Source organism: Girardinichthys multiradiatus, chromosome 14, assembly GCF_021462225.1.
Source record: "Girardinichthys multiradiatus isolate DD_20200921_A chromosome 14, DD_fGirMul_XY1, whole genome shotgun sequence".
Lineage (NCBI taxonomy): Eukaryota > Metazoa > Chordata > Actinopteri > Cyprinodontiformes > Goodeidae > Girardinichthys > Girardinichthys multiradiatus.
This window is the reverse complement of record NC_061807.1, coordinates 33559654-33583594: the sequence shown is the minus strand read 5'-3', so window position 1 is coordinate 33583594 and position 23941 is coordinate 33559654. Positions and strand designations below refer to the sequence as shown.

General features: G+C 39.5%; 1 protein-coding gene across 3 annotated transcripts in view; it reads left to right on the top strand.

Moving 5' to 3' along the window:
• The window catches only part of arhgap36 (Rho GTPase activating protein 36), a 90225-nt gene extending 68211 nt beyond the window's left edge, over positions 1-22014 (top strand). For all 3 annotated transcript variants that reach the window (XM_047385508.1, XM_047385510.1, XM_047385509.1), the window contains exons 4-12: positions 10073-10380; positions 13721-13919; positions 14024-14079; positions 15341-15491; positions 15809-15957; positions 16620-16790; positions 16918-17006; positions 17097-17323; positions 20461-22014. In XM_047385508.1, the coding sequence (XP_047241464.1) occupies positions 10073-10380; positions 13721-13919; positions 14024-14079; positions 15341-15491; positions 15809-15957; positions 16620-16790; positions 16918-17006; positions 17097-17323; positions 20461-20792 (1682 nt within the window). In that variant the 3' untranslated portion in view covers positions 20793-22014. The remainder of the gene's footprint in view (positions 1-10072; positions 10381-13720; positions 13920-14023; positions 14080-15340; positions 15492-15808; positions 15958-16619; positions 16791-16917; positions 17007-17096; positions 17324-20460) is intronic.
• Positions 22015-23941: the final 1927 nt, after the last annotated feature.

Below are 23941 nucleotides of genomic sequence, written 5' to 3'. Positions count from 1 at the left end.
AACCTAAGATCTATCCAAAGAAACCATAAAGAAATCCAAAGTACAAACGTAAACAAAACTAAACACTGACTGACCCAAACAGGGAATGAAGCAGAGGAAGAGAGGACTAAAATAAATACAAACTAAGATGTAAACAATAACTAAGGCTGACTTAACAGGAGGGAGAACTAGGACTATAGAAACTAACACAGAATAGAATAAAACACAGAAAGGGAACCAAGACGAGGAGGAACAGAGAACAAACTAGTAAACAAGAAGAGTGCAAGGTGAACCAATACCAAACCATAATTAAACACAAAGATACCAAATGAGAATTAAAACTAAACAGTACAAGGAAGACAAGGGGACTAAAATAATACGAGGACAAGAGAACTAAACAAACATGATACAAAATCCAAAATAGAACAACTAAGCAAAAGATAAACAAACACAAAGCCACAAACAAAGACCAGAATGTCGCACCACGACAGCATCGCTGTAGGTTAGAATTTCAAACCTTTGTCCTCAGGCCTAACCGTACGCACATTTAATAATTATCTTTTAATCGTTAATATTTTTTAAAATATTATTAGTATTAGGATGTGATTATTTTTTGTATATAATAATTATTAGTTATCTTTTAATAATTTTACATTTAATTTACCATCCAAAATATTGCTAAAGACTTATTTCTGTTATTTTGAAATTGTATTAGATGTAATATTTACCCAGTTAGAGAAATACAGCAAATAGGCATTTGTAAATGATAAATGGACAATTTCTATAATGCTTTACACTATAGCCACATTCATCCCATCACACACACTAATGCGCACACATTCATACACCAATATGCAGAACGGTGTATGACTTTTGCTCTATGAATAATAATAGACAGAGATGAAAACTTGTTAATGTTGAACTTCTAAATGAATAAAACAAAGTTTTGTTTTTTTTTGTCTTTGTAATAACTTTGTTAACACCTGTTTGTTCCTGTCCTCATATCATCCACTCCTTCATTATATATTGCACTAAATAGGGTTTTATTATTGGGAAACCGTCTTCTAAATCCACATTTAAAACCTTTGTTTTCAATTCTAAAGAAGAAAGATGTTCCAATTTAAGGTATAAATTACTACATAATGAACAAGACGGAGTGTAATTAAACAAATTAGTGTTAAACGTCTGAATAAAATGAACAGGTAATGCTTTTAATTTGACATTTTCAGCTGGAGGTGTCCTTACAATGCTGAAGCTAGCTTAATGGAGAGAGAATGTCTGAAGTAAGTTATTTTGTTCTGAAACGATCCAAAGTAATTTAATACAGATTTCAGCTGGAGAGCCATTCATGTGGTCATCACTGTGGAGCTATAGCTAACAGATCAGCTGCTTTCAATCTCCATTACATGAGATAAAAACTGTTACGAAGACTCGAGTCTCAGACCAGGAGTGCAAGTCAAGTTTCAAGTCTTTAGGGCACAAGTCTAAGTCGAGTCTGAAGTCTTTTACTTTTGCGATTTAAGTGCAACTCGAGTCGGTATCTCTGGTAAATACAGATTCTTCAAAACACAATGTGAAATTTATGAAACTATTATTCTATTTGTGAAACGCAGACAGATCCTTTTCATTATTTTTTTTACGTTATTAACAACTCAAATAGAGACTAGCTCTGAAACAGTGAACTGGGCAAACATGAACTGGGCAAACCTGGACTCAATTATTCTACACTGCGTACAGATTCTTTAAAACACAGGTTGCAATTTGTGAAACTGTTACAATATTTGTTAAAACAATAGCAAACAATTGTTTTCTGCTAATTGTTACAATAAGCTATTTCAACTAGGAACAACAGTGCTGTCTTATATATGTATAGCCAGAACTGGTGTAAAGAAGAGTTGAGTTTTTTCTGCGATGCTTTTTGAACATGTTTTGTGTTATCCAGCTGTATTTATGAAAACCAAAGAGCTCTTTGATGATGGTTTGCAGTTTAAAACCAAGAACTCGTATTACAACAATGGACAAGTACGGACATTTGTGGATCATGTGTTAGTTATTATGTTAGTAGTCTATCCCACATCATTCCCACATCTCTTTTGGGCAGTTTTATTCTATTTGTCTTTTTTTTTATTTTTGAATTTTTTGTTCTGTAACCAAACAGAAATCAAAGACAGCTGTTGTAGTTGTAAACATAGAAGTTTGTACATTTCTGCTGTTCTGAGTTTGTGTCTGCCGCTGCTTTAATCACTTTGGATCAAATACAGTCCTCTTTCCTGGGGCATTAGTAGTTGTGAGCATGTAAACAGAGGCTGCTTGCACTAATCTCTCTAAATAAGTCTCCTTGTGTTTCTAGTCCCTCCCGCCCTCATCTCAATTATTTAACATGATCAAGCCATGTGACCCGAACCTCTCAGAATGAGATGTTCTCTGGTCTCAGGTGATTATCGCCACAGAGCAAGACACTATTCGACACAAACATTCCTGGTTGTCTGTGAGGATCTTTAAATTCTGCCTGCAGCCTCCTAAACACAGACACTCGAACGGCCACAGAAAATTTGGATCTGCCCGTGCTCAAGCCGGCACTGCTTTTCTGCTGCAAGGGGCTGTGTGACTGTCCAGCCTCCAGGGGTCAGCAGGTCGCAGGTTGCAGTACATATAACAGGATTACACTGAGGTAACTGCAATCTGTTTGGAGTTGCTGTGAAGGAATCAGATGTGCAGTCTGTGACTAACTAGCTAATTTGCATGTGTTTTCAGAGTTAGTGTAAACGGGTGTACATATACTTATGTGAAATCAACGTTTTCTTTTTTTTTTTTTTTTTTTAAGATTAATACCCCAGAGGACCCAATGTTATTATCCAAATGCTGCTCTGGCTAAAGAAAAACAGAGGAGACTCCTGAGCAGCAGTGCAATAAATCTGCTTCAAACCCACGTTACTGGAAGTGTCTGAACTGAAGACCAGAAGCACTCCAGAGGGAGAGGACTCAGATTTATGAACACAAACACAGCTGTCTTCCTGTCTGAGCTTTAGTGTTCATTTTACAATTAATCCCCGCTGCCCTGGCAGTGCATACAGTGAGGGTGATGCTAAGGTAGAAGGTGCTTGTCATCTTTTTACATTTTGAAATATTGAATTTTGATTTGAAATACATGGTGCTATTTATCTAATTTGCTCTTCCAAACCAGTAATTTAAAAAAAAACTTTTAAACATAATCATGCTGGGCCAGTAGGTGGTGATAAAGATGAGAATGATGATACATGACAACAGAAGAGATCATTCTGTGCATGTTTGATTATTCTAAGTCAATAATTATGTATAAAGCATGGCTGAAGTGTAAACTCAATACATTTTGTATTGCTGTTACACCATTAGTTAAAGCATTGTTAAACTTTTCAGAGGGTAAGACACAGAAAGAAATTTCTGAACGAATAGGCTGTTCCCAGAGTGCTGTATCAAGGCACCTCAGTGGGAAGTCTGTGGGAAGGAAAAAGTGTGGCAGAAAACGCTGCACAACAAGAAGAGGTGACCGGACCCTGAGGAAGATTGTGGAGAAGGGCCGATTCCAGACCTTGGGGGACCTGCGGAAGCAGTGGACTGAATCTGGAGTAGAAACATCCAGAGCCACCGTGCACAGGCGTGTGCAGGAAATGGGCTACAGGTGCCGCATTCCCCAGACCCGGGCTACAGAGAAGCAGCACTGGACTGTTGCTCAGTGGTCCAAAGTACTTTTTTCGGATGAAAGCAAATTCTGCATGTCATTTGGAAATCAAGGTGCCAGAGTCTGGAGGAAGACTGGGGAGAAGGAAATGCCAAAATGCCAGAAGTCCAGTGTCAAGTACCCACAGTCAGTGATGGTCTGGGGTGCCGTGTCAGCTGCTGGTGTTGGTCCACTGTGTTTTATCAAGGGCAGGGTCAATACAGCTAGCTATCAGGAGATTTTGGAGCACTTCATGCTTCCATCTGCTGAAAAGCTTTATGGAGATGAAGATTTCATTTTTCAGCACGACCTGGCACCTGCTCACAGTGCCAAAACCACTGGTAAATGGTTTACTGACCATGGTATCACTGTGCTCAATTGGCCTGCCAACTCTCCTGACCTGAACCCCATAGAGAATCTGTGGGATATTGTGAAGAGAACGTTGAGAGACTCAAGACCCAACACTCTGGATGAGCTAAAGGCCGCTATCGAAGCATCCTGGGCCTCCATAAGACCTCAGCAGTGCCACCGGCTGATTGCCTCCATGCCACGCCGCATTGAAGCCGTCATTTCTGCCAAAGGATTCCCGACCAAGTATTGAGTGCATAACTGTACATGATTATTTGAAGGTTGACGTTTTTTGTATTAAAAACACTTTTCTTTTATTGGTCGGATGAAATATGCTAATTTTGTGAGATAGGAATTTTGGGTTTTCATGAGCTGTATGCCAAAATCATCCGTATTAAGACAATAAAAGACCTGAAATATTTCAGTTAGTGTGCAATGAATCTAAAATATATGAATGTTAAATTTTCATCATTACATTATAGAAAATAATTAACTTCATCACAATATGCTAATTTTTTTAGAAGGACCTGTAGGTCGAGATGTTTAAAATTGATCTGGTCTGACCAGTTCACCTTCTTCCATGTGTTTGCTGTCTCCCACATGGCTTTTGCGAAGCTGCAAAGAGGACTTTCTTTCTTTCTCTACCATAAAGATGGAGGGAAGAACTAATAGTTATGTGTATCCCAAAATATTTGTACACAGAAAAGAAATGAGAGAGGCAACAGTCATGGACAATTTAGCATAATTGCTCCTTAAAAGCGTACATTTTCCAACCACCATCCAACCGTAAACCTTTAATCAAAACAGTCTGGAGCAACATGGATATTTAAACATCCACTTAATGTGTCTGTTGGCCTGTGTGCCATACCAGTCTCTTGTTAAATGATCTGCTTCCTTAAAAAGCAAACAGCTTGAGTGCAAACATCTAAACACAGCATAGTGATTATTTTACTAGTAATTATTGCTGAAAGCAAAGGGACAGCAACATGGATGGACCCATTCACCAAGGATCATCAGGACTGAGGAATGAGTGCACGCTTACAGAAAAAATAAAAGAAACAGTCCATTACACACGCTGCGTAAAACCTATTACCAGCTGACATCTATTCAGTGGTTCAAGCCTGTTCCTGGTGGTAGGGATGCCTCTCTTCCTTATGACAGTCATTGGGGAAAACTAAACAAATAGTTAATCTATATCAGTGCTAGTTATATAAAGCAGTTCCTCTTAAGTGACAAACTGAAGAATTACTGTTACTAAAAATGTGCTCTGACTTAGCCGATAATGTTGATAAGAAGTAAATGTGGTCATCAGCGTGGAAACCGGAGGAAATTCCTAAGGTGTGAAAACAAATGTTTCACTTCTGACATTAATAAAACATAGCACAAGAAAACGCTTTTTAGTCTATTACTTTGACAATTATATGTGTGTACCATATTATTTGGCACAGCAACTTGGCTGGAAAGCTTGTAACAAGCATAAAAAAATTGTCCATGTTAAAACTAAAGAGACTGAAGTACACAATTGACAACAGTTATGGTTGTTTATCACAAAAAGGACTTTAAATTTAGAAAGAGAGGCAGACATCTCACAGTAATGTGGATGAAATTATCCTAGCCCTTGTCTATGTACGTCATACATTGTTTTTCTCAAAGAGAAAGTCTGATCTTGCCTGACAAATAAAAATCATCAGTAGAGTGAAAGGTACAGGTCCCCACTGGTTGAATCATGGTGCTTTACACATAAGCCCTCTGTAAGAGAGATGGAGGGCTTCCATACAGAAAAAATCCACATTGTGAACTGGAGGCAGCAACCAACAACAAAGCCAGCTCCCAAATAAGGAAAGGGCCCATGGTTTTACTGGCCAAACTATCAGACTTTTACTTCTTCTAGATAGACAAGCTTGATCTTTTTCTCAGGGCTATGTTGGGGTAATAACTAACCAAGTTGTGGCACCTATGACAACTGCCTTGGTTATTCAGACAATAAAATAGGGAATAAAGTTGGAAACACAAGACATTTTCTATACCTATCCAAACCTGGAAAATACTTCAGTTAAATTCCATACTTTCTGAGACTAGGTAGAAACCTTGGTAGATGCATTAAGGGCTTCGAAAAACCATGGCCCCCCTTACAGATTTCTTCAGTGTTTGTCACATTTAAATGTTTTAGATAAATACATTTTATATCCGACAAAGATGACCTTGTGATTATGAATATGAATATATTATTTAATATTAATACCTTGAGGGTTGTCCTGTGAATACCAGCCCGATAAGGCCGTGGTATTAGGACAAAATTGAAAGGGATGAGCCAAGCTCTGACATTATTGAACAGAAAAACTCTGTACACACACAGAAGAATCTGGAAATGAAGTTAAGTTAGTCTTGGAACTACTCAACTCTCCTGTTTTCACCAGAACTGTCCGTCGGGAGCTCCACAGGGTCAATATACACGGCCGGGCTGCTATAACCAAACCTTTGGTCACTCATGCCAATGCCAAACGTCGGTTTCAATGGTGCAAGGAGTGCAAATCTTGGGCTGTGGACAATGTGAAACATGTATTGTTCTCTGATGAGTCCACCTTTACTGTTTTCCCCACATCCGGGAGAGTTACGGTGTGGAGAAGCCCCAAAGAAGCGTACCACCCAGACTGAAGCATGCCCAGAGTGAAGCATGGGGGTGGATCAGTGATGGTTTGGGCTGCCATATCATGGCATTCCCTTGGCCCAATACTTGTGCTAGATGGGCGCGTCACTGCCAAGGACTACTGAACCATTCTTGAGGACCATGTGCATCCAATGGTTCAAACATTGTATCCTGAAGGCGGTGCCGTGTATCAGGATGACAATGCACCAATACACATAGCAAGACTGGTGAAAGATTGGTTTGATGAACATGAAAGTGAAGTTGAACATCTCCCATGGCCTGCACAGTCACCAGATCTAAATATTATTGAGCCACTTTGGGGTGTTTTGGAGGAGCGAGTCAGGAAACGTTTTCCTCCACCAGTATCACGTAGTGACCTGGCCACTATCCTGCAAGAAGAATGGCTTAAAATCCCTCTGACCACTGTGCAGGACTTGTATATGTCATTCCCAAGACGAATTGATGCTGTATTGGCCACAAAAGGAGGCCCTACACCATACTAATAAATTATTGTGGTCTAAAACCAGGTGTTTCAGTTTCATTGTCCAACCCCTGTATATAATAGCAACCCACATTTTTAATTTCAAGAATAAATTCAAAATTTCAATAATTGTGTCAAAGTGTGCCAATATGGCACAGTAGGGGTCCACCTGGATTTGTTTCAGTCTAAACATGTATAATTTTTCAATTACTTGTTGTGTTGACACCAGACTGGCTACAGATGTCACTCAGAGTAGTTACAATTTTTTGTGTTTATTTTCTTCTTTACAGCAAGAGTAAGAGGTTTTGTATGTAAACATCAGGTTTTTTTTAGGCGGATATTATTTTTTGGGCATTTAAACCTCATTTACTCAGGTCCAGAATAATTTACTCTTACATTTTCACATCCACATCATCCTCCACAACCTTTGTGTTAGTTAATACCAAGATAAGCAGTTTAGGCATTGTACAAGTTGAGAAATGCCTTCTAAAGTATGAGTATGCATATTTTTTTAAATAGACCCTCAGGATTAAGAAGTTAAACACCACCCATTAAATAAGGTTTGTCTTAACTTTTAATAACAGAACACATCCTTAGCTGAGTACTAGTCTGCTAGCACTTACAGTAGCTCAGTTTCTCAAAACAAACAAATGTCATTAAACAAACATTATTTAGCTTAAACTAATCTTCTCTACCCAATCACTACCTCTTACGTGAACCGTGCTGAGGAGAAGTTGTCCCGGGCATTGAGGAAAACATCCACGTGTGGCTAAACAAAGGGTTAGCTTGCAGCTAACCTCCATAGCTGTGGGGAAGGGCTTTTAGCTGGCCCAGCCGAACCATACAACAAAGGTACGTTCAGAACCTAGAGTGTTAGCTCTCACTACGATGCAGTCCTGGCCTTCTTTTCCAGGCCGTGGGGGAGATCCACTTCGATTAAGGCTGCTTCTGGAGGCCTCAGAAAAAAAGCCAAGTCAAGCTTGTCTCTTTACACCCTTCATATGAATGAATGCCGGAAACACGAACAGCAAATCATTACTTAACTTTGTTGCATGTGATCGTAGCCACTTTGGATTCAAGTTGAAGAGTTATGTCTGTTTGCCAGCAAGAGACATTAGCTGTCTCTTCTTCCAGCTCCGCTGGGGACCTGTGTGGAAGAGGTCTGTTTGTTGGAACACGGGGTTTTTATTCAAACAGTGACGTCACGGGAAGTCTGCTGTTACTTCTGTTCCTGTTCCTGGCTGAGCTGGAAGAAGGTTACTGTGATTTATTTTAAAAATTCCAAGTTCTTACTTTCCTTTAACGTTATAACCCATGGCTGGGGTCCCAACAGCCTGAAGGACTACAAAAAGCAATAAAGTAATTTCAGTTACTGGCAATGAGTGTTTTAGATTGCTTTAAGGGAATTTTCACCCACTGTTCTTTACAGAATTATTTAAATTTCCTCACTGAAGGGTTTTTGAGCATGAATGGCCTATTTAATGTAATGCTGCAGCACCTAAATCAGATTTAACTATGGACTTTGACTTTACCGCTACAAGCCAATTTTATTACCCAATCTGAGATGACCTTGCTGTATTTTATGGTAGAGAGCAGAATTCAAATTTCAATCTTTCTGAAGCCGTCCAAATACAGCTTAAGACCATCATACTACTACCACCATGTTTGGTGGTGTTCTTTGTTTGAATTGCTGTGTTAATTTTACTCCAGATGCTTTATCCATAATGGTCCAGGTTGGTGTAAAGCCTTTTCCTCTGCTTGTTGTATTTTCTCCGGTAGCAAGAATTTCTGCAATGGGGTAAATACTTTTTCACTGCACTGCAAGTTAACTTCTTATCTGCAGTGTAAATTAGCATGTTCCTGGGCAACGGGCTCGTTCTTTCAGGCAGTTTGCCAGCAGAACAAGGAGCTTATCTGCGTCTGTGGCACCTGATCAGGGCACATGTGGAGGAGGGTTGGGATCAGTCAGATCAGCACAAACTTACACAGCATTACACAGAAAACAGGGCTTGGAGGCTGGAAAGCTGAGTCATTGAGAGTTAAAATTAAAACTGAAAACTGGTTACAGATGAAGGTGCTGCAACATTTGAAGGTTTTGCTAAATATAAAAGGATAAAATGAACTTTGTTTGAGCTTTGCTTGAAATGTTACTGTTTTATTTAAAAAAAAAAAAAAAAGAAAACCTGCCAAAACTGTAGACAAATAAAGGCCATTAAAATTGCACTTACTCACTGTGGCCTTATGTGAACATAACATGGCATTTTGCATGAACATTAAATAGAAATAAAATGTGTATTAATTTAAAATTCTTTGTTGCTTTCTTTATTTATTGGTCTTACAATTCCTGCAGCCAAACTGCTGAGTGCAGAAGTCGCTGAAGTTATTTAAGGCTCAGTCAATCCCATATCTTTAAGGACTTTACGTGGCCTCCTTCCAGTCCATCTTAGCTGTGCGACCTGTTTACCGGCCGTTAGTGCACATGTGCGTCATTTGGCGGCCCGTGTGTTTTCATTCAGACTATCATGTGCTGCTTCACACTTCTCTTAATGTGAGTGAGAAGATGGAGTCTGCTTATTCTTCTCTGGTTACTTATAGTGCTGCACTGCCTAAATCTTTAACAAAAAATTCTAACTGAAACACATTTTTAGAATTTCCAACAGCTGCCAGTAATTTATTTCTTTTTATTAGCAATCAACTTGTTCAAATATTACAATTACTTTGAGGGTTTTTTTATGTTTATGTTTGGGTTGTCTTCGGGGTACTCCAGCCTTCTCCCGCAATCTAAAAACATGACCAGTTAGATTGACTGGTCTCATAAAGCTCATAGAGCTCAAAAATACATTTTACTGAATGAATCGTGAGTTGTTGTCTTTCCTGTTAGTTTCTGTCTCCTGGAATAACTCCTTACTGTCTTCCCCAGAAAATGCCCCCAATGCATTTGGCATTCCACTCTCCCAGGCGATTGCCAACGACCAGGCGTACAAGCGGCGTCAGGATGCCCTGAAGGAGAGCAGGCGTGACTGTCTGGACCTGGAGGCCAGCATCTTGCGCTTCAGGGCTGAGAAGAGGCAGTTCTTCAATGGGAACAAACCTCTGGGGAGCTCTTCATCTATTACAGGCCCAGGCTCACCGTCTGCCAACTCAGTGGCTCCAGCGCCGGTTTTTGACACCCAGAGCAAACCAATGTCACCCACATTTCTGGATAACACCAGCAGAGGACAAAGAAGGGTGAGATGGATTTTTTAAACTTCAGCAACAGAGAAGGTGTGCATATGGACCTTCAATTTAGCTGAAATCACAAAGACCCAGTAATATTACATATTTTTGCAGATTGTAGGTGTTTAGGGTTGTGTGGTAAAGTGTAAATTCCCCTCATTCACACTAGAGCTCATTTTAATACTGGAGCTTAAGCTCTTTGCAATCTCTCAAGCTGATTGAAGTCTGGATCTTGTTCTTGTTCAAACACAAACATTTCACAAACCTGAAAACTGATGTAAAGGAAACACTGTTCAGGAAACAATCAGCACTACAATCCTGAACTTTAAGGTTCTGCTACTACCATTATTGGCAATGAAATGTAATGCTGTGTTAATCATCTGGTTCTTGTGGTAGAAACAACAAGGGCACAAGGTCATCATTGCTGTAAGGCTACTGTCGTCAACTTGCCACAGTATGAATCCAGACATTACAAAATCTTAAAGAGATGAAAATACCATCCCCTCATGATCTGCTGGTGAAGATATATGATATTGTCTTCAAGCAGTAACCAGATTCTATGTGACCTGATAGCAGTGAATAAAGGAGAGGCTGTCCTGGAACCAGTGACAGAAGCTCCACTGGTTATAATGTAGCGCTGCTGTATTCAGCAATGTGGCTAACTTTCTTATGACTTAAATGCTTCAACATCAACCCCCTTCTTTAGTACTGAGGTATGCAGAAAACACTACACTAAGATCTTTGAAAGTATCTTCCCAAGATAACTGTCCCAGTTTTAATTCAATTCAGTTCAATTCAAATGAAATTTAAAAATACTTTATTAATCCCAGCGGGAAAATAAATGTTGTTGTAACTCACACAGGCTTCAGCTGATAGACAGATGGCCTTGAATTTGATTCTAGAATAAGTTCATGCTTGACTCAATTGTGACAAGGTGCACAGGTCCTGCAAAAAAAGCCCCCATCATCACCCCTACACCACTGTGCCTGACAGTTGCCAGCAGGTGGTTTTCCAGATGAGCTGTATTTCATTATCTCCAGAACATTCTGTGTGTTATGGCTAAACATCCCTACTTTTGTCATATCTGTCCACAGGACATTGCTCTCAAAATCTACTTTGCCATATTAGTTTAAGAATAGTAGTTGTTTAAAAATTGTGGTTGTCTTAAATGTTCTGCATTTCTGAATAATCTTTCTCTCTGCAGAATGATGGATTTCAAAATGTTTGAAAATGGCATTTTAAATTAACTTCCTGCATGCCTGTATGTGTATTGTGTAACTTCTCTGATTTAAGTTAAAAACTCTGATAAAGGTCAGTGGATATTTAGAATTCCAAAATGGTTAAACCATTAAATCATTTTTGTTTTTTCAGAAAAAGAAAAAACAAATCCTGTATTTTGAACCATGCTTTCACTCTGAAACGTAAAGACTAGTTGTGGGTTGACCTTTGTGCATGCATTGTCTTTTCTTTAAAAAACATTATAAAACAAGCATTTCAAATTGTGGTTTTATTTCTTCAAAATGCTTGTAGTCAGTAGGTCTGTGTGTAACCTCCCTGATAGGCTCCTAAAAGCTACATTGATTGCTGGTTCATGCAATTACTGTCCTCTGTGACTGTAATGGCAGTCATTATAAGCTTAACAAAACAACTGGTTTCAGATCAGCATGAAGAAAAATAAAGGGTGAGCCTTAATCATGGAGGGTTTACATACACTTACAAGTAAAAAACAAAATTTGTCCAACAAAAACAAGGCAGAGTGGAAATAACATTATTTGCCAATCAAATGTTTGCAGCTGTTGATGACATCAAACAAACTCACTGCACAGTACAAGTTTTCAGATACCAGATACTGTGTAATTATTTCATATTATTGTATGTATGTTTGTGTATATGCACAACCTTTAAAACAAAGCTAATGGGAGTTTAATATTTTTCTACTTTTCTAACTAACTGTGGAACCTAACTGTGCTGCCTTGCTAGCACGATCTTGTATGCAGGTTTATCAGCTTTGACTTTCAAAACAATACATTTTTTCCATATTGAGTTCACTTTTACTACTACTGACACGATGAAAAACAACACTCTTTGGACTGTTGTTTTGTTTTTGCTGTGTATCAAGACATTTCAAGTAGTTAAAGACAGTAAATAAAACAAAGAGCTCAAGCTTTAAAATATGACGGCTAAGTTAAAAAGAATAATGAGCAAATTTGGAAAATGCATAAGGAAGTGAAGAGGTATCTAAGCCGCTTGTTGGTATAAAGTTGCTGATGTGGTTTTGGTCTCATTGAAGTCAATTAAGATAGTCCTGCTATCAAAACAGGATCTGTTTTTGACACACACTGTGTACATTTCTAATCATAATCTGTTTCTCATTTAACATTGACAAACATGGGCGTTTTTTTACATCATCCACAAACATTGCAAACGTGTGCATTTAACACATTTCAGATGGCACAAATATCTTCGGTTTTATGAGCCACGGTATTTTGCTGGTTGTTGCCACTGTTTGTCTCTCAGGAAATACCTCAGACTCTTGAAGTCCCACCAGAACATTTGAGGCCATCATGGAAAACCTATTAAAGCTCCTTTCGTTTTGAAGCAAGTTGACTTGTCTTAAAAGTTACTTTTACTGTCTCTTACAGTGTCACGCAATCTTTCTTATTCTTTTCTTTTTCTCTCTCTCTTCCTTTTAGAAAGTCAAACTGGTTTCTTTTATTCAACCAAATTTAGCTCTTTAGTATTTTTTCTATGCTGTTTAATAGTCTAAGTTCCTTACACAAATATTAGACCTCTAAATCTGAATGATGCATTCATTCTACACAGCATAAATGCTCTAAACTTTGACTTGAAGCTATGCCCACAGTTTTATTTACAACTCTATCACATGAACTGATGCAAGGCAATATGACATAATATAATATAACATAAATGATATGATACAACGCGGTGTTATATAATTGAATGTGTGATGGGTTGCAATGGAGGGATATAATACTGTGTCATACAGTGCATTACAATGCAATATAATATGGTACCATGGAATATGAAATGATGCTATACAATATGGTACAATTTGGTATTATATGAGATAAGCAGGTGCAATGTAAAAAAAGACAAAACAATGTGATAACATGCAATATAATATAATATACAAAATATTGTCCCTTTGTGGGAAAAGCAAATTTATTTCACTCAAATACTCTACGCCAGTATAAAACACTGGATACTCACTTTTCCAGATAAATATATTAATTTTACATTCACTGTATAGATATTTATGTAAAAAAAGAGTTTATAAACCCAATAGTATTTGTGGATCTGATGACCTGAAGCTTGTGTTTGTGCCCTACAGGGTGGTCTGTCAGTGGACTGCATCTCTGACCTCGTAGAGAGTCAGTCTCGCCTGTTGGAAGCGCTGCAGCTCTCCCACCCAGCTGAACTGGAGTTAAAGAAATCACCGTCCGAAGGGAGAAGCAAGCTGAGCCTCAACCCCATCTACAGACAGGTGCCTCGAGTGGTGGAGAGGTGCTGCAGCCACATCGAGACCTATGGTGAGACTTGTTCTGTTTGGCTATCTAGCAGTCCCTTTCATACAAACCACCCGCAGTAAATGTTCACAGTTTTTACTTTTAACAAAGTTAAGTTTTGTCCAAAGGTCTCCAGACTGTTGGCATCTTCCGAGTCGGGAGCTCTAAGAAAAGAGTTAGACAGGTGAGGACTTATGTTTTTTATTTTTTAATGAATAAAGTTGAATTAAATATTACATTAAAAAATATGTCTTCTATATATTTCTTGGTTTAGAAAAATAATAGTAGAACGAGACAATAAAAATTCCATATTCTGATAGTAGCATTTATTAAGACCGGAGGTCAACAAAAGCCTTTTGGGTATGGAGGAAAAAAAAAATGTGGGTTGTAGTTTTCAAGCTTCAAGGCTCAAGACTAGAATAGCATTATGCTCAAAATTTCACATGTAATATTTGTGGCATTGCAACATCATATTCCTGTTTGGCATGTTTTTACCAACAACACCGACTGGAGTTGATAAGTGGCAACAGTTCAGCATGAAACCAATGAAGTTGCTTCCTTTTAAAATTTTAATTAATCATCAATACAGTTTGCCTAATCAAAACACAAAGAATCAACTTGCAAATCAAAAGGAACAAATACTCAGCAGGGGGTAAATCATATAAAGCCACTTTTTAATTCAGACGGCTGGGACCACTTCAAACTTTTACCGTCCCCTAGAAAGAAAACATAACTGAAAGGAAAAGTCAAGCTAACAAAACTACATCCAAACACAACTTAAATTAGAGAGGAGCCTAATTTCTATTTCAATAATAGGCAGAACTTTAACACATGACAAATAGGTTTACAATGCTAGCCATCTTAATTTCTTAAAATTAATCATACATAGTCTTTGTTCCTGTTGTCTTGTTCTGTGATCTTGGTCTGGATGGATGGATGGATGGATGGATGGACAGTTTCATCAATCAACTAAGAGTTTATTTATTTGAAAGATTTTAGCTTTTTCCAAATATTCCTATATTTTATCTTTGAAGGAGTACCTTCCATCTACTTCCATACCCTTGGTTGTTGTTGTACAGCAGATTCTGTGGTCTGCAGTGGGCCTGAAATAAGGTCAAGACGATCAATGTAAAGTTGTAGTGACCCAGAAAAAACCCCATAAAGCACCGGAGCACTGCTCCTTGCAGCAACAGTCGTCCCCCTCCACTGTTTCCTGTCACTCTAAACTGGATGCTGCAAAAATAAAAATAATCTTGAAACTGATGAAGTGAGATATCCTGTTATTTAGAAATCATATCCATGAGAGAAAGGTGGCCCGTGTATAACCCCAGCTGAAGGCCACCCATTACTGGCTTTTTTTCTATTGATGAGCTTTATTTCTTTTGTGTTTTTATTTGTTGATATATTTGTAATCTTGCCTTGGGTTTGTGCGTTTGCTCCCATAGTTGCATGAAGACTTCGACATTGGGGTGGACGTCCAGCTGGATGAGGAGCACAGCGTGCACGATGTGGCAGCCCTGCTCAAAGAGTTCCTGAGGGACATGCCTGACCCTCTGCTGCCCCGGGAGCTTTACCCCGCCTTTATGCACTCTAACCGTATGTGAACAGATACCTGCTTTCATTTTGAACAAACACTTTAATTTACAGATTAATCTGTAATATGTAATTTGCATCGTACCCTTAACAATCAGGAATTACTTTGTGTTGCTCATTTAAAATCCCATTCAATGTATTTATTTTTTTTAAAGTTCAAAGGGTATAAATAGTTCTGAAAGATAATGTACTGAGTTGTACACCTGCAGTTATAAAGAAAACGAGTTTTTGAAGCGTGGCGGTTGCAGCAACATTGTGGTGCAGCGGGTGACACTGGATCAAACTCACAAACCTCCTGTTTGTCTCTGTGCTTCATGCAGTGCTGAGAGGAGCAGACCAGCTGCAGTACCTCCAGCACCTCCTTTATCTGCTCCCTCCCTGCAACTGCGACACGCTGCTGCGCCTCCTGTCCATGTTACAGACCGTGCAGAGCTACGCCCAGGACGCCATAGGAACCAATGATGAGGAGGTAGGTGCAGCAAGACATTTCTGATGCGCCTCACAAATTAGGTCATCTGGTTGTGTCAAAAAATCTAAATCGAATTCAGGCTAACAGAAGTTTGAAGTATAATCAGTGACCATATGAAAAGGACGTGTGAAAATGGAGGAATGGTCTTTTAAAGAATGAAATCAGAGCATCTGTTGGCCTACTAAGCTTTAATCTTTGCAGAAAAGACAGTCAGTCATTTTCTACTGCTTATTCCATAGTGGGTCGCGGGGGAGCTGGTGCCTATCTCCAGCAGTCTATGGGCGAGAGGCAGGGTACACCCTGGACAGATCGCCAGTCCATCGCAGGGCAACACACAAACAACCATGCACACACTCATTCATACACCTAAGGGCAATTTAGAGAGACCAAATAACCTAACAGGCATGTCTTTGGACTGTGGGAGGAAGCCGGAGTACCCGGTGAGAACCCACTCATGCACGAGAACATGCAAACTCCATGCAGAAAGACCCCCGGATGGCAATTGAACCTAGGACCTTCTTGCTGCAAGGCAACAGTGCTACCAACTGTGCCACCATGCAGCCCCGCAGAAAAGACAAAAAAAGGACATTTTATCTATTCTATCTCGTACTTTCCTTTCTGACTTTACGTCCATTGCTTCCTCCTGCTCCTCCTACCTGCAGATACCTGGTAACAAGATGACGGCCGCTAACCTGGCCGTGATCTTCGGGCCGAACCTGCTTCAGAGGGAACGAGGAGGAGACGTGAGTCCTCAAACGATGGGTATCGAGGACAGCACTGTGATCATCAGTATTACTTTGGTGCTCATACAGAACTACAGGAGGCTCTTCACGGTATAAGAAGTACACCTATAATCAGTTTTTTTTTTTTTTTGTCTTTGTTGCACCCCAATGTGTTCGGTTCACTCTCCTGTTGTATGGTTAAAGAATAAAAGCAGACTGGATGTTTTTGTTTCTCCAGGTGTCTGCAGAGCTTCAGCAGGAGGTCCTGATGAGTCTGATCCAGACTGATCCAGACGTCATCGACTATCTCCTACGGAGGAAACTCAGGTAAGTCTCCTCAGATGTACTGTGAGGTTCATCCCAAACCTTTTCTGACTTGTACTAATCAGCAGTGTGTCCGTTTCGTCTTCTTTACAGCGGTAGCCACCTGACAGTAGAGGGCAGCAGTGAATCAGGGGGTCGTCGGGACACAGGGGCTTCGCTGGACTCCGTGGGGGCCTCGAGTGGAAGTTTGTCTCCTCTTGAGCCCCCATCGCCGCTTTTCCCCCCAGATGGGAGCGGTGGCGAAAGCAGCCTAACCAGTGAGGTCTTCCTGAATGTCCTCAAACTAAACCAGAGCAGGAACCGTCCAGAAGGCAGATACGGTACTGGTTTTATTTATAATTTAATTGAGTTTTTAACATTTAATAGCATTTATGTTGCACCCTTGTGCAAAATATCAGGGATAATGATTCTTGCTCTGGCTCCGAAAAATTGGAGTTCCGATTGTGGACGAGCCCTCAAACATGTTACAATTCAGCAGTTAAAAATCAGTCAAACGACAAATATGAAGATTAGCAAAGTGGCTACAAAAGAAGCCTTTTTTAAAAATAATACAGCAAATAGAGAGGAACCATTGGGGGGAAAAAGCTACAGACCAGCCGAGCATCTGCTTCAGTGACCATTGAACTAAAACTAACATTAACATTAACCGAAAACAGGACTATGGGTAAGTCTCGTCTGAACCGATAAAACGTAACAAAACATAGGTGGCAAAGTGTGTCACAGACTGGTGGTGGTCATAAAGGGAAGGGCTTATGATGCCTCTTTCTGGCCTTTATTGCCTGGTCAGCTAATCTGCTCAACTCAGTCACCAGGTCAACATATTAACCCCGTAATGCATGAATTTATTTATAATTAAATTAAAATAGTCATTGTGTTTTTGCTGTCAAACAGAATATAAACTTTTCAGTTTCTAATTTTACAATGCAAATTATCTAACTTATGCATAACTGAGCATGACTCTGACCACCAGATGGCGACAAAGTACTTTCAATATATACCCTGACGTGTGAAATCTGAATCAACAGGTATTAGTGGTATACATAGCCTACCTTGGCCTAGTGGTGGTTCCAGGCGCATTCATATCAAAAGCCTTGAAGGGGTTGAGCCCTGCTCATTCACAAAAGTGGTGACACATGTAGATACGCAACAGTTTTCAGACAGTGTAATGGCAAATGTTTGTGACATAAGTTTCTTAAAATAATGTAATCAAGTAAAAATTAAGTTGTTTCTAAATTTAAGTTATGTTTTCCAATTATTCTCAAACTTTGGAGGAAAATTTTATCTAGTACTGTTTAATGCAGACGCAGAAGACTCAATGTGATCATGTAACTATGAAACATTTACCGATGTAACCAGAGCCTTATTGTTGGTTGATTAGCAGGTCTACCTGATCTGACACAGCACATGCAGCCCCGTTGAAGGATAAACCTAGATAACATCATATCAGTGGTGGGGGAATTCTCTAATCTGGTTTGCAACTGATATGGTGTGATTATTTCATATTACTGTATGTATTCCCAGTCACAAGCATAACAAAGCCCTCTTATTTTGTTCTGTTGTTTCGGGTCAAGGTGACTGCTGATAACTGGAATAATAGGGTTTCAGGTGTCTGATGTCCAATGCTAGTATATGAAATTATATTATAGGGATGAAAGGTGGTTTAACGTGTGTTGCGGGTTTCTTGATGGAGGTTGTAGTTTTGAATCCATCAGAAAATTAGGTAATTTCAAGATAATTTCTATTCATGCATCTGAGCATATGTTTCTCACTTTTAGGTGATTTCTCCAAAATGCAACATAGAACATGTTGTTCATGGATGGGTTTTTAGTTTTGATGCATTTAACAAATGGCCGAAAATAATCTGAGTTGTAATTAGAGCCAGTCAAAGAAACACTGGCTGATTTTGATCAGTAGCTGACTGATTAATTTAAAAGTTGCACAAATTGTTTATTCGTGGATTTTTGGAATATTGCACAGGAGATTTCCTGACATGAACCATACAACCTAAAACTAACTACTGACAAACCTATTAGATGGATATTTAAAGTGTTCTTATTTTTTTGCCCTTTTTGGATATTGTTGTGTTGGACCTGAAAACAAAAAATTAAAGTGTCTCTAAACTCTTGGGTGATTTTAGGAGTGAAACAATGCTGTGGTTCTCCTGCATCTGATCAAATCTTCTGTGTCACAATACACTGTTAATATAAATGAGGCAACAGCACCATCTGGCTTTACTAGGTGGCAAGTCAGAAAGGTGGTTAGTGCAGCAGGCTTTCAGCCATTTTTTCTATATACAGTATCTTTCAAAAGCTTTCTCACCCCTTGGACGTTTTCACATTTTGATGAATGTGTTTTATTAGGATTTTATGTGAAAGAACAACTCAAAGTAGTGCATATCTGTGAAGTAGAAGGAAAATTCAACGTTTTTAAACTTTTTATTACACATTAAAATCTGAAACACGTAGCATGCATTATAATTCAACCCACTTTAGTCTGAAAGGAAAGGAGGGCCGTAATGAGAGGAGATACGTACTCTGACTCTGGAGGAGCTGCAGAGATACCTAGCTAAGGTGGGAGAATATATCCACAGTTCAAATATTTGTTGTCCATTCAACAAAATCTGGCATTTATGGAAAAATAGCGAGAAAAGAGCAATTTTAAAAGAAAAATAGTAGAAATCCAGTTTCAGTTTGCCACAAGCCATGTAGGAGATAGAGGAAACATGTGGAAGAAAATCCTCTAGTCAGATGAGATCTAAAGTCACATTTCTGTCCTGAACGCAAAGCAATGTGTGGAAAAAAAAACAAAACAACATTGCACTTTACCCTGAAAACATCATCCCTACCATGGAATACGGTGGTAGCAGCATCATGATGTGGGAATGGTTTAAAACCTACATTATAAACCAATAGAACTTGTTGGAGGTTGCAAAAGACTTCAGTCTGAGGTGGAGGTTGATCTTCCAGCAGGATGATGGCCCTAAAAATATAGCCAGAGACATAATGGACTGATTTAATTCAATAATATTCATCTGTTAGAATGGCCCAGTCAAAGTCCAGACTTAAAGTCAATTGAGAATCGGTGACAAGACTTGAAAATTGATGTTTAGCTATTTTGCATAGAAGAACAGACAAAAATGCCAGCCTCCAGATGTGCAAAGCTGGTAACACGTTGCACTTATTGTTGCAGCTGTAACTGCAGCGAAAGGTGGTTCTACAAAGTATACAAATGTGTGTGTCTTACATTTGAGATTAGTATTAAAATAGTTTGGAAAGTCATGCGTCACCTTCCTTTCACATCATTATTTCCAATAAAACATGACCACCTGTTTTTGTAAAGTGACAAAAGGTGAAAAGGTTCAAGAGGTGCGCAGGACGCTTTACCAGCTGATGCCGAAGAAAAGCGGGTATTACCTAAAGTGCAGGTTTTAATCCCATTCCTCCTTTTGCTTCTGCAGGTGAGGGCCGCTCTGCCAAGTCCATACGCCACATGCGACAGTTCCACTCCCACCACAACCTGCTTAGCCTGTCCCAGCCTTCCCCCTTGTCCAGATTGCACAGCCAGGACGGCGAACCACAGAACCGCCGTGGTGCGCCGGGTCCTGCGATGAGCTTCACTCTAGGCAGTGGCAGTGCCGGCAGCAGAGGAAGCTGCTCCAGTCTGAGCGGCTCGACCGAGAACAGCATCTGGGTGAGGCAGATGCAGCAGGAAGAGGGCAAATCTTCACCGGCTGCCAACTTCTGGGACTTTTTCACTGGAAAAGGGTCGAGCTCCGAGACGGTAGTATGACTAAGGGCGATAAAAGGAGGAGGAGCATAAAGGGAAAATTGGGCAAGCTTTGGTGTTCCAAACAAATAATCAAGTTCAAGGGGATGTTTTCAACAAAATTGTAAGACCAGAAGCTAGAATTTGATGTGCTTCACTTCTAGTTTGAAAAATACAAGTTGCTTCCTGATTTCCCTCCTTCAAGGGTTACCATTCCAAACCATCTTGCTGGAAAAGGGAAGGGTGGACAACTTTGGAACACATACAATGCATAAAACAATGAAGCATGACAGCAATGAACGTCTTTCTAAGCAGCCTTTGGAACAGTGGTGTAAAACATTAATGAGGACTTTTTTAACAGCTCATTCAAACATGAGCAAATGAAGGACAAAATTTGTGAGATTATAGAACTTACTGCATTTATGTACATATGTTGTTTGTTATGTAATCCGAATTTTAATACTCTCCATCTCAGTTCTGCATGCCAGCCGCTGCATGGCCTCTACTTACACCTAATATACAGCTGAAACAATATACTTTACATACGAAGTATTAAGATACACGCAATCTTTTTTTCTTTATTGTCATTCATTAAAACAGAATAAACCTTTCCTTTTTTAGGTCACTTAGGGTTACTATAATTATTTCTATTTTTGAAAAATCCAAATAACAATAAACAACTTGGTTTTTTTTATTTTTATAATTTTTTCAAAAATGTACAAATACTAGGATTATGAAATGTAAAGGCTTTGCACAACTGTGGATGTATTTTAAAGTAACAAGCAAACTGCTTCTTGTGTGATATCCTCAGAAAATCAAAATACTTACTAAATTCAGAATCAAATTTTGAATCTAATTCATTCTTGCACGCAGCAACCTCCACCATTAGTAAGATCATTGGGTAGGATGTGTACAGAAATACAAAATAAATACTGTTCTTCCCAGTTTTCAGGCTTATCACCTTTGCATTTGCAGAGAGATTCCTGAAACGTTTTGACATCTTTATGTCCCCCATTGAACATGGATGGACATATAAATGAATAAATAATCAACCATGCTAGAGGCCATAACATCATGTACTTAAAAAAACACTATAACTGGTCTGAGAACAGGTATAGCTTGATTAGAGTAGCTGGTATTCTGTAAACATACAGGTCCTTCTCAAAATATTAGCATATTGTGATAAAGTTCATTATTGTCCATAATGTCATGATGAAAATTTAACATTCATATATTTTAGATTCATTGCACACTAACTGAAATATTTCAGGTCTTTTATTGTCTTAATACGGATGATTTTGGCATACAGCTCATGAAAACCCAAAATTCCTATCTCACAAAATTAGCATATCATTAAAAGGGTCTCTAAATGAGCTATGAACCTAATCATCTGAATCAACGAGTTAACTCTAAACACCTGCAAAAGATTCCTGAGGCCTTTAAAACTACCAGCCTGGTTCATCACTCAAAACCCCAATCATGGGTAAGACTGCCGACCTGACTGCTGTCCAGAAGGCCACTATTGACACCCTCAAGCAAGAGGGTAAGACACAGAAAGACATTTCTGAACGAATAGGCTGTTCCCAGAGTGCTGTATCAAGGCACCTCAGTGGGAAGTCTGTGGGACGGAAAAAGTGTGGCAGAAAACGCTGCACAACGAGAAGAGGTGACCGGACCTTGAGGAAGATTGTGGAGAAGGGCCGATTCCAGACCTTGGGGGACCTGCGGAAGCAGTGGACTGAGTCTGGAGTAGAAACATCCAGAGCCACCGTGCACAGGTGTGTGCAGGAAATGGGTTACAGGTGCCGCATTCCCCAGGTCAAGCCACTTTTGAACCCGAAACAGCGGCAGAAGCGCCTGACCTGGGCTACAGAGAAGCAGCACTGGACTGTTGCTCAGTGGTCCAAAGTACTTTTTTCGGATGAAAGCAAATTCTGCATGTCATTCGGAAATCAAGGTGCCAGAGTCTGGAGGAAGACTGCGGAGAAGGAAATGCCAAAATGCCAGAAGTCCAGTGTCAAGTACCCACAGTCAGTGATGGTCTGGTTGCCGTGTCAGCTGCTGGTGTTGGTCCACTGTGTTTTATCAAGGGCAGGGTCAATGCAGCTAGCTATCAGGAGATTTTGGAGCACTTCATGCTTCCATCTGCTGAAAAGCTTTATGGAGATGAAGATTTCATTTTTCAGCACGACCTGGCACCTGCTCACAGTGTCAAAACCACTGGTAAATGGTTTACTGACCATGGTATCACTGTGCTCAATTGACCTGCCAACTCTCCTGACCTGAACCCCATAGAGAATCTGTGGGATATTGTGAAGAGAACGTTGAGAGACTCAAGACCCAACACTCTGGATGAGCTAAAGGCCGCTATCGAAGCATCCTGGGCCTCCATAAGACCTCAGCAGTGCCACAGGCTGATTGCCTCCATGCCACGCCGCATTGAAGCAGTCATTTCTGCAAAAGGATTCCCGACCAAGTATTGAGTGCATAACTGTACATGATTATTTGAAGGTTGATGTTTTTTGTATTAAAAACACTTTTCATTTATTGGTCGGATAAAATATGCTAATTTTGTGAGATAGGAATTTTGGGTTTTCATGAGCTGTATGCCAAAATCATCCATATTAAGACAATAAAAGACCTGAAATATTTCAGTTAGTGTGCAATGAATCTAAAATATATGAATGTTAAATTTTCATCATGACATTATGGAAAATAATGAACTTTATCACAATATGCTAATTTTTTGAGAAGGACCTGTATATATATAGCTCTAGAGGGCAGCATTTCCCGTTTTTAGCTTTTACCACACTCTGTGGACACATGAGATCATGGTCAGGAGGTTTGACAATACAGTGTATATAATGTACAACACCTAGCAGCTAAGCAGACGATTTGAATCCTTGTTCCTGTTGTTTTCCCAACCCACAAACATAAACTGTACAGAGTCTGCCCTACACCTGAACAGGTGATTGTCTCATATGTTTTTTTTTCTATTCATTGTAGAGGAAATTGCCTATATTTTTCTTTTGTCGGTTTTTCTATCCCATCGGGAAACCTATTAAAGTGTTCCTGAACTCTGTCTCTTTCATGCTTTTTGTTGACTGCACTGTACACAGAAGAAGAGCGATGAGCTCACTGAGCCACTGTTTGAGACTTTCTTGGAGTTCAAG